Below are 14,681 nucleotides of genomic sequence, written 5' to 3' on the forward strand. Positions count from 1 at the left end.
CTTTGTGGAGAGGCCCACCTTCTTCCCCCATCCATCTCAGGCCTAAAAATAATCACCCTCAAAAGATCAGACACACACACAGAAAAAACCTCTTAGTCATGCCCATCTCAAGCCTTCTGAATTATTCACTTTGCCGCTTTTTTTAGACTGAAGCAACAGAAAACATTAACTCTCCTTTAGTGAGTATGGTTGGATGCATTCCCTTAAGTCCAGAAAGTATAAAAGCCTTTATAAATAAAAACTTGGCACCAAATGGGAAATATGCAGGCAGGCAAAAGAGAAATAACAGCTTTAATTAGAAAAGCACACCTCTAAGTGTCCTATTTACAAAATGCTGAACAGAAGGAATTACTTTTTTAGGGTTTTTTTCTGGGGTTTGAGGGGTTTTTGTCCTTTTTTTTGTTTCATGTTTTGGGTTGTTGTTTGGTTGGTTGTTGATTTTGGTTTTTTTTTTTAACTTTGTACACTAGAAACTTACTCAACAGCAAAAGGGGATTAGATAACAAAGAGCAAAGACTGAACCTCAGCCAGGGTGGCAATTAAATGTGTCACTGTATACACCATATACACTCAGAAATACTCTTAAGTGTAGATTGTCATTCCCACGGATGTGTCATTTTTCTGTGAATCCTCACAAAAAACAGACATCTTAAGCCGTAAGAGATGCACTGCGACAAACACCATTATTTACTAGCTAGTTCATTCATGAAGATTTTAATTACCTTGGAAGTCCAACATGGAAATGAGCATCCATCTCATCCATCCCCGGTTCACTTTGCAGTGCTTGAGCAGAGTGGGAAGAAATTTTTCTTCTATTTCTGCCCACATCCTCCCCCCCAACGACAGCAAAATTGTGTGGCTCATTGAAAGAACTTCCTTTTTCGTGTATTCACTATATTAACTATTCGTTAGACATGTTTTCAAACCTCTGTCCAGACAGCAAACTACTCCAGTTTAAGCCATTTACCTCTTTTAGAAACAACGCCAGAGTGGGTTAGTCAAGCACACGCAGCTACCTGTAGATGTTAACTATGAACAAGCAGCACAACCCAAGAAGATTCTCACCACAGTACAACTATTGAGAGGTTAGTTTGAGATGTTTATTAGGACAATTTATTCAACAGTGATACACAGCTTCACAGCATACAAAGCATTGGAATCATCAGGAAATGTCAGAAGTGATAACAGACAAGCTTGTAAGCACAAGGAAGTTATAGTATGTTCTGCAGAGGTTTCATATCATCTCCAAAGACTGGAGAAAAGTATGGGTAACATGAAATTTAAACAGAGAAACACATTTGGTAGCTACCTGGCTTTCTGAAAATAAAAACTGAAAAACGAAACACACTCCCTGCATATTCATTTACTGCACTGGATTTCCAGCACAATACACGGACATTTTCTGGGAGTGACAAAAGATGCAACATTCTGCGTTGACCCTCCAACTTCCCCTACCTCCCCCTTGCCAAAACACTCAGCTTCCCAGGCCAGGCGCATTACACTTCTGCCCCAGAAGCTACAAAATGTGTGACACTGCAGAGCTTTTGCTAAGAGTCCTGTAAGGAAGAAACACCACAACCACAAATCACCCAGCTCTCTTTCTCTATCTACTGTTCACATTCAAATTTGTAAAACTAATGATATTTAAAATAAACAGGGATAAAAATATGTCAGAGGGGGAACTGGTAATGGAATGCATTATTTGTGTTAGCAGCTGAGACAGTGGCTGAACCCCTTGGGGTGCCCCATCTGGCTCCCATGCCCAGAAAATCACCCCACAGCTCTGTTGCCCACCTTACAAAGCCAGTTGACCTAGCCAACTGCTACAAATATTAGCAACTCCCCCCATCTTTAAATAATATTTAAAATATTTAAAAAACAACTTTAAAGTGTTATTGCATTTCAATAAAATAAAGCATCTGTGGGAGGGGGAGAAAGTCTGATATTTGGTTCATCTGAAGCCTGTTATTCAATCTGAACATTTCTCTCTGTAATTTATTATTTAATCTCTATTTCTTAGGGCACGAACAGTTAAGCCTACTTAAGGCAAAAGGTGAGAAAGAATGATTCTTGGAACCAAGTTAAAATGCCTCCAAACTAGCTGTGATGCTGCACTGCTCCATCATCAGCTGCATTAAAAAAAAAAAAAGGCTACAATGAAGTCTTTAAGCCAAAAACACAACAATCTCCTTTTATGGCAAGAGACACCAAAAAAGTCCCCCAGGAGGAAAGCACTTTGTGAAACAAGAAGGACCAAACACCTCTGCTCACATCAAAGGCCACTGCTCCCATCTGACCCTTCGGTGTGAGCGAGCAGCGGAGCTGATGTGTGTGGTAGGGAAAAAGGAACAGTCCGTAGACCCGGGTGAGCAGAGCCTCCCACCACCCCAGAAGAGCACTGGTGAGGCTTTGGAGACTCCCCAAAGGTGGAGGTTATACATGGTACCCTGTGGCATCATTTCCAGTAAAATCAGAGAGACAGAGAGCAATCTGTCACAGCCATACTGGCCAGCACATCCTGCATCCCAGTTACCATCATTGCTCTAGTCCACAGGGAAATGCTTATTTTTGTACCTCAGTTAGGAACTGGTCTCCAAGACTGCTGGTCTTAAGCAACTATGTGGCAGCTCTGCCAGGTCAGCACATTGGACCAGCAAGGGAAGAGCCCAGCTTTGGCAGCTGAGTGCTGTAGGCAATAGGGTTTTCTGAGAAATGACAGCAATCTACCTTGGAGGAGAAGCCAACGGTGTTACTTGTTCAGAAATTGGCACCACGAGGATGTCAGCTACTAATAAAGCTTTGAATGGTGGGCAAAGCAATAAATTATCACCAAATTAGAGAACAACAGCCTCGAGTCCTGATGCACATCACTAAACAGGCTGATGAGACACAATTCATCGCAGCAACTTGGGACACTGTCACCCTGGGTGGGGAGTATGTGAGGTCTTGGACTAAAAATTAAATAAATCAAGACTGGATGGGTCACTATTTGAGGGAGATGTTAATAAAAAAAACCCACAACACCTTCTGGTGACATTAACAGCAGTATTCATTCAAGGTGCACCACTCCTCCAGTAAATCATTAGTAGATCAGTATCATAAGGTAGTCATAGGTATTAGCAAGGTACTAGAAACATTCAGGTGCAAGCTACTGTCTTCACAACAAGAAAATACCATTTTTCGGCAGGTGAAAGTATGCTAGCTTTTGGCAATTTGGAGAATCACATCCCACCTTAGGCTGGATTTGAGTTCAAATAAATCCTGTACTTTTATCAGGCATTGTAGGCAAAGTACCATTAGGTACACAACACAATTACCCTCAAACAAAACATTCACTTGTCTACAGAAACCCAGGCTGAACTTCTCATGTAAAATACTACATAGTCTCTCTAAATTATTTCCTTCTTCTGCATATTTTTTTTCTGTTGAATGGCAGTAACTAATACTTTTACGTTTGGAAAGCTTTTATGGAGACAGCAGGAATTGCAACAGACTTACTGACCTCTTGTAACTCTGTTTAAGGTTAGAACAGGCCCATTCCTTTTGGTGTTGCTGAAAACCATCTCAATTATTTCAGTACAGACTTAATAATTCAGTCCCAGATATTTTGTTTCACTTGGTTTTAGAGAGGATAGATTATTTTTCATGGCAGGTAAAATTTCATCCAAGGCTGTCATTACCAAAATGAAGGCAGAGGTATGGAGTTAAAGAACGGCAATTTTCTTTCTTACTTCCAAGGCTTGCAGGAAGCAGTATGACAGCAAAGCAGCTTACTAAGGCAGGAATTTGGGGTCGCTATTTTCATTTATACTCCCAGTTGAAGGCAAGTGCTTGAACTCCATAATCCAGCCCTCAAAAACCGGAGACAAACTGCTTGTACCTCAGTAAACATGGCTTTTCCTAATCTGTTTCTCAAGTCTGTACAATAAGCACTATGATGTGAAAACACCTGTTTTGAAAAAGACAACATTATTAAAGATAAAAACCTCATATGAGAAGGTTTCAAAGCAGCAAGGATAAAGGCAGGTAAAACTCAACATTATTCTAAAAGGCTGTGGTGAGTATGGGGAGAAGGGAAAAAGGAGCTGCAGTCATGGTGGACCCATCCGCTATGAAAGCACAACTTTAATATCAAACCTTCTTTTATTAAGCACCCATGAAAAAGGATATAAATTAAATTTCAAAGTGGTTGAACTAAAAACGGAGCTGTAGTTGTGATTTAAAAAACAGTAGGAGTGCTGAAGTAGTGCAGTTAAAAACTAATCATGCACATTTGTGCTTACACAAAGGAAGGAAGGTTTCAACAAGCACTGCAGAGCAGAGAGGGAGGAGGAGGAGGGCTGATCGGCCGACAGCACAGCTACCCTTTGGTTTCTTCTACACGTAAAGTCCAAGGATGTAAAGCAAGAGCTCTGTAAAATGCTGAAGATTTTAGAAGTGTAATGGCAGGTAGAAAAGTACACTGGTCTTGTATCAGTGGCAGCCCCAGTGTTAGGAGACAGTCTAGGCTTCTAGGAGGAGAAAATAGAAGAGAGGAAAAGAAGTAGGAGAGGGAAACGGGATGGGGAAAGGGGCAAAAAAGCGCAAGTCATTAGTAAACATGAACATTTAGGTAGCACACTGCACAACAAGCAATACTTCATTTAGTGCAGCCAGGAGATTTGCCAAAAGCCAGATCAGGGACACACGGTATTTTACTTTTAGAAGTGTCTGAAAATATATTGCTGGTCATGCCATGGCATGACATTGTGCCACGTGCAAAAATTAGCCATGACAAATCAAGGTTAGTGACAAATTGCTATCAAGAGACCAGCAGCTCAGGATGCTGCTTAAAAGCACAATTTGCACTGAAAACTGTTACAGAGTATTTCTATGACCCAATCTCAGATGACAGAATGAGGAGCAGGCTGGTTGGAGAGGAAGTCCTGCTAGGGAAAGTATGAACACTGAATAGGCATACTTCCCTAGGTTACTTCTCATCTTCCAGCAAGATGATGGACAGGATCTTGGAACAAGACGCATCCAGACTAAAACCATAGGATCATTCTCGATGGATTTCTTGCCAGAAATTTGTCTTTTTTTAAAAATACACAATTCCTTTGAACTCTAGGCAAATATCCTGCAATAAGGAGTTGCAAACGTTGCACTGTGAAAATTACACGTAAATTTTTTTTGTATTAAACCTGTTGTTGAGAGTTTTACTGAGCACCCCTTAACCTTTGCATGGTAAAAGCGAGCAGTTAGTTCTCTAACTCAATACCTGCATGTCATCAGTGATTATAAGCTATTAACAATATCCCCACGCCCTCCCTGATTTACTTGAGTTGCACCAGATGTGCTCAGCTTCCCTCCAAACACCAACATTCTATTTATCCTTATAAGGAAGAACAGATTTAAGAGAGAGTTTCGGTCTATGTGCTGAGTACCCAAGCCAGAGCTCTTAGTCTGTAGCTCTCAAATTCTCAAAAAAATAAAAAACCAAAACCCCACAAACCAAGTAAGCAATCACCACAGAGGGCTCAGCACTGCTGAGAATTGAACCCTTCAGAGAAACTGCCAGTTTCTCCCTTTGAGGGAAATCAAATGGGTGTAGAGGGCTCCCAGCAGCACAGCCACGGGTTTGGACACTCAAGTAAAACAGCCAAGGTAAAGTCAACCATTCACATTTTTCCTTTACCATCTGGAATACTGAACTATAGACATCCCTGCATCAATGGTTTAAACACATTGGTGTTATAATAAAAATAATTCAACAGTTAACAGAAAGTTTTGCCCCTGAGTTACTACATTAGTTTTGGATTAACGCCATCTCCTACATTAACGGTATTTCGGAGCTGGGCATCTGGTCAGGAAGCTGTATAGGCTGCCAAGACAGCACTAAGATTTCAGTCCTGACTAATTCTAACCTCTGCATACACATACATCAGATGTCTGTAGATAACGTTGCATGCAATAAAACATTTTATTTGATAGGTGGAAAAAAAACCATGTAGCAATGCTTCCTGTGATCTAGATCAGAGAGATAAGCAGGCATCTGAATTTTCAAAGAGCTTCACTGCATCTTTCCCCGATACTTTCCCCAAAGTCTGTTTCGGAATCCAACTCAAACACAGCTCTGCTTTTAAAGGCGCTCTCTGTAGCTCTTAACACTGCTTTTTGTAGCAAAAATCTGGTTTCCTTGAGCATTATCTTCCTTAGCTCTCTCTCTCAGCTACTCTGTTTCCCACCTCTGCACTGTGCCCACACTGCCATCCAGACACATCACTTCAGTGTTAAAAAGACACAAATTAGGGAATAGATCCAGCTGAAAACAAATAAGACAGCCAAAAACTGAAGGTGGCTTAGGGCCAGGGACAAAAGGCTTTAGGCAGCATCACCTATTAAATGTAGAACCAGGCACTACTGAAGTCCGTCACCTGATCTGGAACAACTTGCCTGTATTTCTTCAGAAGATCAACTGCTCTTCAATTCTGGAAACACCCTCCATTACCTGATCGAAAATTAGCATTTCTCCCTCACTCTCAAAATGTATAAGCACAGATATTTCAGGTATTCCATAGAGAAGGGGGTAGGGGGAGAGTTCATGAAGTAGTTGTGTTCTATAAATCTCCCATTATTCTGGAAAACCTAATTAACTTGATGGGTATGACTCTTCATCCTTTGACATGCTGTTTCTACCACTTTGATGTCACTTTTGGACAGCCTTTAACAAGAAAAGACGACTAACTGTACCCTACAAAGATGGAACATACGTATAAATTAAAAAGCTTTAGACACATAAAAGTATCTTTGATCAAAGTTGTTAGCGTTTACTGAGTGACTAGTTAAACCTCCAGAAAGCTAGTATTAAGTAGATAAGAAATATTTTAAACACAATTCAGAAATCCAATAAAAAATCCCAATGTATTTAATTAGTCATACCTGGTGTATCATAAATCTGATTTTATTTCTATCTCCTCTTAGTTATGTGTATTAAAGAGAGGAAGTACCCTTAGAAAGGTTCAGAAGTTTTCTTAATTTCAGTTTTATACTATTAAGTTGTAAAAGAAGAGCACAGCTTCCTTTTGATCAGATTTACAATGGCAAATTAAGTAGAAAAGACCAAATTTTATACTCCCATACTCAATAAGAACAAGAAACTTGCTCACACTCTAAACAGAATTATAGCCAAAAAAGGGGGTTAATTCATCCCTGTCTCCCACACATTCATCATCATCTCCTGGATTATTTTCTTTTTTAATTGGGGCTACACCTACAGACTAGCAAGGATGCTAATGCTGGAATATCCAAGCAATCTTAGCAATGATCTGTACTGCTGAAGCTGAGCTGGAGATCATGGAAAGGGAGACCAAATAAAGAGCTCTTACCAATGCCAGGGTAGCAACTGACTTTTGAATATTTTACTCTCAAGAAAACAGAGGTGCCACAGTATGGCCTGTCAAAGTCCACGCCCTTCTCACCACAAAAAAGGAAGCAAAATCCACTGGCTCACACCCACAGCTGCAGCGTTGGTACTGCTCATCCTAAACAGTTCAGGTGGAATTTGGTAGGAAACCCAATTCATAGTAGGAAAGTCTCCTTAAAGGGAAGTGGTGTTTACCTTTCAACATAACTGCTAAAATAAGACTAACTTCAACATACGTTAGGTAGATTAGAAAGATCATTATTTCCCATATTCCTCACAGGTTTGAAGTATTGGTCCACTTAAGTCATGGCAAGTTTCTTGTAGACAAAGTTATTCTAACACTGTATGAAAAAAGGTTCAGAAGACCTCAGTTTCAGCTTTGATATTGCTAAAGCAAATATTAGGAGATATTTACAGAAGGGTAGTTTGGGGTGAAAGGAGAATCTGCAGAATGAAAATAAAAAAGCAGTGTAATTGCAGCAGCAGCTAAGAACTAGTGAATGAAAAAACACCAAAGGATGGTGTACTTGGAAAAGAAACACCACTGTCAGCCCCGTGGGGAATAGGAGAAGCCATTCTCACAGGTTAGGGTAGAGTTCAGCTATGAATACTACGGAGTTACGGGAAAGCCATTGAGGTAGCACCCTAGATGATGCCCTTCCCAACACTGACCATGGATAAAGCATACAAGGTCTTCAGAACTAGGATTTATCAAAGCAATTTTAAACCCAGAAGAGAATGAAGTTCTGTTTTGCTTCAGATTCTATGAAAAGATTTTTAAAATGAAGCCCTCATGAGAAATAAGACTCAAAAAGAAGATGCATTTGGTCACAAGGAAGTTTTACCGCTCTAATAACAAATAAAGAGGGCAATAGGCTTCCTTCAGACATACCTGTATGGTGATCTTCTATTCCATGGTCACCGTTTTCTACAACCATTGGCCCAGAAGCTGAAGTATCTGCAAGAAATCAAAGGAAATGTCAACACTGGAAAAAGTCAATCTTAACCCAAAATTTAAAAACAACATTGTAAGGACAACACTGTAAAGTTATCAGACACAGATATATTGGGTTTTTTTCCCCAACGTTATTTTGGAAATGTTAAGGCACCCATATGGCAGCAAGTCAGTGCCACTTAAAATCCAAAGAGCTTTTCAATCACCAAAAATCTAGTCCCATGAAGGAGACTCAAGGCATAACAACTAGAAGCTTTTTTATCTATTCATCTACCATCACTTCAAACCAAGCATTCATGAGGACCAGCACCAGACTCTGGATTTTCTTCAGACAAATAATCCTTAGCCAAGATGATAAACTTCGACAAGCTTGGTGGAACTGCCAGAGCAGTTGATGATGTTGACCTTGACTTTAATAAGGCTTTTAACACTGTCACCCATAACATCCTCACGGACAAACTGACAAAGCACGGGCCAGATAATGGCACAGCGAGGTGGGTGAACAGCCAGGCTCATGGGGTTCTGATCAGTGGCACAAAGTCCACCCAGAGGCCAGCGACTAGCCATGTCCCCCAACAGTTGACACTGGGGCCAATTTTAGTGTTTTCATTAATGACCTGAACAATGGAGCAGAGCACACCCCCAGCAAGTCTGGATGCCATACAAAACTGGAAGGAGTAGCTGGGATGCCAGAGGCTTGCGGTGCCATCCAGAGGGACCTGGACAAGCTGGAGAGATGAACAAAGAATCTCACAAAGTTCAACAACGGGAAATGCAAAGTCCTGCACCAAGGGAGGAATAAGCCCAGGCACCAGTATGTGCTGGGGGCCAACTCACTGGAAGGCAGATCCTGCAGGAAAAGCCCTTAGTGGCCACCAAGTTGAACATGAACCAGCAATGTGCCCTTGCAGCAAAGGCCAACAGCATCCTGGGCTGCATTAGGCAGAACACTGCCAGCAGGTTGAGGGGGGTGATTATTTCCCTCTCTTCAGCACTGCTGAGACACATCTGAAGTGGTGGGCTCCCCAGTACAAGAGAGATAGAGCTACTGGAGTGAGGTCAGTGAAGGGCCACTATGATGAGTAAGGGACTGGAGAGTCTCTCATATGAGGAAAGACTGAGTGAGCTGGGACTGTTCACCCTGGAGATGACTTGGCAGGGATGTGTACAAGCACCCAGAGGGCAGCTGTAAAGAAGCCTGAGGCACACTCTTGTCAGTGGAGTCCAGTGCCAGAACAAGAGCCAACAGCCACAGATTAATCCCCTTGAATTTTTAAATCTTGGTCCATTTTGATCGTGACAAATTTCTTGGATACAGAGTTATCCTAATACTATTAGAAAAAAAGGATCAGAAGACCTCAATTCCAGCTTTGACAGCACACTGCTAAAGCAGATTTTGGGGAGAGATTTAGAAAAGGGTCGTTCAGGGTGGAAGACCAGCAATTCTGAAAAAGATATAAGATACTTAACCACTACAAGATTTAGTCTAAAATTTTATCTGACAATGTCAGAACAAGATAAAGAGGCACCAGGATGTACAATACTGAACTTGGAAAACATGGCAGCAATACAAGACCCAGCAACAGCTGAGGCAATTTGGAATCAAAGAACTGAGCAATAAACTTGGCTTTGCCATCTGCTCAGTGGGCTGCCTCAGGAAAACCACTCTGCTACCAGGTAGCTATCTTCAAGTGTGTGATGCTTTTGAAAATGGTGCTTGGAAACCATCTTTGGGAATAATTAAGGAATTTAATTAACATAATTTAAGAAAAAAAACCACAACCACACTACACTACTTATTCTAGTACTCAAACAGGTCTTCCCAATCATCAAGATATGCTAGTGAAATTCTATATTCACCCCATAACCTCTACACTAGGTTGCTGAGGGTCAGTAACTATCATCACTTAGGCAAACTACTGGAGGAACGCTATTTATTTTAAATTACTGCCTTTGAGATCAGACTATGGTCCTTACAAAAGCAGGCAGATTGTGCTGGTATGAATACTGGTGCAGGTTGCCAGCAGCACAGTATTTCTGTAGGCAACCACCACCATGACAGGTCATTTACCTAAACTGAAGGTACCATCCTTGGTCCAAATCTTAAAATATTTTCTAATATCTTCTTAATAAACTCTGCTTGGTTTCTAAGAATTTATCCTATTTTCCAGTTGTGAAACAGTAAAGTCAGTGCGACAATGACACTCAGTAGTATTAGTTAAACGTAACAAGCAGCACAAGCTCTAACAGCAGTTCAGCTCCTCAAGCCATTAGTTCTGCTTATTATGAAGAAACACTCAGGGCAATGGCTTAAGAAAATCCTATAAGTACATAAAATCACTCTCGAGAGACATACATTCAGTTACCTGGAGTTGCTGCTGTCCTTTCCCTGAGCTCAGTTTTAAAACAAAGCTATGTTACCAATGTACTTTAGACACAGCACTTCAGGGCTTAATCCAACCCTCAGTAAAGCAAAAGTCTTTCCAGTTCCTTCAGTGGCTCATCCTGGTGTTTTATGAAAATTCAACATGAACTTGCCAGACAGCTTATAGAAAAACATACACCTACATCCTCTTCAAGTAGCTGAAAATACTACAGGAATCCCTGGACCTGTTTCTTAGCAGTTAAACACACCAGCTCCTCCTGCTGTCAGTCTTTACAAGGTCTGGTATTTACTGTAACACCAGTAGAACTGTCTTAACCAGTAACTGGGAGAACTACTGCCAATCACTGAATTTACTGACCAGTTCAAGCAAGGAGAAATCAGGGTCACAGGATGGTTTATACAACACTGCTTCATGGTTGCCAACAGGTATGCCAGCTATCTCACAGAATAGGAGGGTCTTACAGAAAGATCTCCAAGGAATTACACAGTGGAGCTACAAAGGTCCTGCTGAACCTTCCAGTTAACAGCCAGGAAGCTGTTGCTTAGCCCAAGCGCAAGAGCTATGAGTTTTCTTAAGTCCTGCTCAAATGAGTGGTTTAATGAAGGTAGCTGACCAGGCCACTGTAGACTTTGCAAGTCAACTCTAGGCTTCAACTCATGCTAAACATGTCCAAAAAAAAAAAAATAATCTTTTGGTGGTGGGGAAAATTAACAGCAACCCCCACTACCACAACCTGCAAACTCACTCCTGTTTCTTCAGTAATTAAACTGTAATGGAAGACTTGAATGCAAAATCTGTTTTAAATTTGACAAAACAATCACATACTGCTTTCAGTTTGATCCAAACTTGATCATTACACCTCACACAAACAATACAGCTCTTGAAACATTATGTGTTCTGGTCTTGATGCTATTATTGTTATTTATCATTAAAAACAGGACTTGATCATGAATATTGCTAAATGGCACAAATTTAGTCTGCAAGTCTGTGTACATACTTGGAGCCCTGGCTTTGGGTTGCAAATAATGTTCCTGTGTAAGACTGGTCTGGTAGCACTTGGAATGAGCAGTTTGTGTGCACTTGAGGTCAGCTTTGCACTGCATGTAGTCCACTCAGTGATGCTTCTGGCAATTCAGTGCATTTCAGCTATTGAGAAAATAAACACTCCATCCACAGAAAAGTTTCATGTCGAGACTGATCTCCTAGGCAGCAAGTGATCCAAGCCAACTGGCTTCTACCAAAAGAAAAGCCAGGATATCCCACCCTCCCCTGCCAAGGGCTCTGTGAACATAAAATGAAACAAAAAACCTTACCAAAATATCAGTCAAGCCTACCAAACGCTACGGTAGGTGAAAATGAGAACAGCTCAAAGCCAGCTGTGTTTCTGGCTTAACCTTCCATAGAGCTGATGGGGCTCAAGTCTGTGCAGTTTCTGGACCACAAAGCACAAATATATTCTTTCAGTGAAGCTTTGTCTTATTCAGTCCCCTATATTCACTCCTTTCTGTACTATATTCACTTGCTGAAATAAAAAATGGCAAGACATACGTATTGAAAATCCTACATTTGCTTCAATGGCACAGGAACAAGGACTAAAGAAGAGGTGAAAGCCGTCTCCCTCTTGACCCGCTGAGCAGCACCCATGGTAGCTGTTCTCTGTGTGCACCCTGCTAGCTGTCATTAAAGCCACAAGGTGGGAAGTGATCTAAAAAAAGCTCAATTATCAGAAAGGCAGAGAAACCTGCAAGCAGATCCAATATAACCAAGATCTTTTACCTTTCTCAAAAAGCTCTGCAAACAGGCAGGGATAAGCAGGACACAGTCACACATGCATCGCATGCTCAGTCAAGCCAGGGTCTCTCCAAATCAATCAATCAGGTGAAATCTAAAGATTTGGGGCTCAGCAGTGAGTCCCCAAATGCACAGAAGAATCAGAAATGCCATGTCTTTCCTTCTGGGAAAGGATAACAAGCAGGTAAAATTGTTTCTTTTACAGTTTTAGCCTTTTTGGAAGACAAACTTCCAGAAAATCAGGTCAATTCAAACAACTCCACCCAGCATCAGTATTTTTATTTTTATGTCTCTGAAGGTCAGCTCCTTTGGAGCAAATGGGACTTATTTTAGTTGGCCAGACTGCAGTGTGAAATTATCCAGCAATCTTCTCAGGGCCAGGTCTCTTTCCCTCATATTCTAAACTGCATAAAAACAAAAACATGTCAAGATGCTTTAACTACATAATCCTCATCAGAATCACAAGATAGTATTTGCATCTGGCTGGTGGATCAAAGGATTGTTTTTATATAAACAAATTTAAGGCAGCATTCGCTAAACCGATAATCTGAAGCAAATGGACAGTGCCAATATAAAACCCCCTAATCTCCAGCAGTGACTTGGCATAGTGCACATGGAGGCATGACCACAAGTGAGCACGTTTCCACCCTCAGGCCTCTGTAGCAGGCATGGGATAGCAGAGGGCAAAGAGGAAAAAAAAGAGCTCTCGACAGGCGAGGGTGGGGTGGACACGCTGTGGACAAGAGTCATGGTACATGTTTTATCATCCCATCACACATCTGTGTACGTAGAATTGGTTGAATGCAACTTTGTCATTAGACAAAAAAAAAAAACATGAGTGGGAAGAAAAACGCTGATAAACAGAGTGCCATATAGTCAAAACTAGATGCTAACTCTTCAATAATTAGCTTAAACTGTTTCAATTCATAGGTTTAAATATTCTGGCTACAAAATGGCATCTGAACAGCAATCAAGATCATCATCTCCCAAAGTCAAAAAAAAAAAAAAGGAAAAAAAAAAACTTGCCCTTTGGCATTCCAATATGGCATAAACACTTGGTTTAGATTCTCAAGCTTCTCTCTAACCACGAGAATTAAAGAGAACTTGAATTTAAATAGAAGCCAAGGCTTGCTTGGGTTTATGTTTCAGGGCTGCCAGAGCTTTCAGAAGCACACACGCACTGTCACACGGCACCAACAGAAGCACAGCTGCCCAGCAGGTCTGGTGGCCACAAGCAGGAGACGACCAGCCACACCAATTTCCACTAAGATCCCTCTCCCCCACCCCACCCTCACACCTCTCCTTCTGACATAGGAAGCTGAGGCTTGAAGGTTTAATCACTTTGTCTAATCACCGCTTGCCTGCCATGGGATTGAACCCAAGTGAGCTAGATGTTAGAGAACCCCAAGGGAAGCTCAGTGATTGAGCACAAATATTACCCGAGTGATGCTAAACCAGCATAAAGCAACTAAGCTAGAAAAACCTTAGCTTTGCTTTGTGAACACCTAGATTTAATTCCACCACTTTAGTTCATAAAGTATGGAAAAACTTTCAAGAGCACTTTGGCTTATCAAGACAATACTTAAGGCACTCCTTCCTCCTTAGGAAAATAGAGGTATGTTGTATAGTTAAGCAGCTACACCCAAGATCCAGGCAGCTTTACAATACAATCTGAACTTTAAACAAAAAGCACAAAACCACCCCTTCCCACTGAAATATGTGGCCAGCAGACCACTGGTACAAGGCCCTAGGGCTGAAATGATCCTGCTGTTTCTGCAGCTAGGCCCTGAGATGCTGGGAGAGCAGCTGAGATCTGGGGCAGGGAATAAAAACACACACAGCTTAAGAGTGCACCTTTGGTATCACTCTGAACTATTTTTATTGTTTATTTTGCAAGTGTCTGATAGATCCGAGAGGGCACTCAGATCATGCTTGATACTTGGTTTTGTACAAAAAGACACTATCAGTATTTATACTAACCAGAAGTGTTAACATGTTCGGGCAGGAATGGGGATGGACAGACTTTGAGAGGGAGAAGGTGTTTAATGTATCATATGAGATAAAAATGCAAGTATCTTAACATCATTTACTGACTTTTTTTTTTTAAACTTTGGGGTATATGGAACACTCTCCATCTTCAGTT

General features: G+C 41.2%; 1 protein-coding gene across 2 annotated transcripts in view; it reads right to left on the minus strand.

Moving 5' to 3' along the window:
* MAP4 (microtubule associated protein 4) overlaps nucleotides 1-14,681 on the minus strand; it is a 130,279-nt gene that overhangs the window by 89,581 nt on the left and 26,017 nt on the right. For both annotated transcript variants that reach the window (XM_026841639.1, XM_026841638.1), the window contains exon 3: nucleotides 8,298-8,363. In XM_026841639.1, the coding sequence (XP_026697440.1) occupies nucleotides 8,298-8,363 (66 nt within the window). The remainder of the gene's footprint in view (nucleotides 1-8,297; nucleotides 8,364-14,681) is intronic.

This window comes from Athene cunicularia (assembly GCF_003259725.1).
Source record: "Athene cunicularia isolate RWA chromosome 2 unlocalized genomic scaffold, athCun1 chr2_part1, whole genome shotgun sequence".
Taxonomy (NCBI): domain Eukaryota; kingdom Metazoa; phylum Chordata; class Aves; order Strigiformes; family Strigidae; genus Athene; species Athene cunicularia.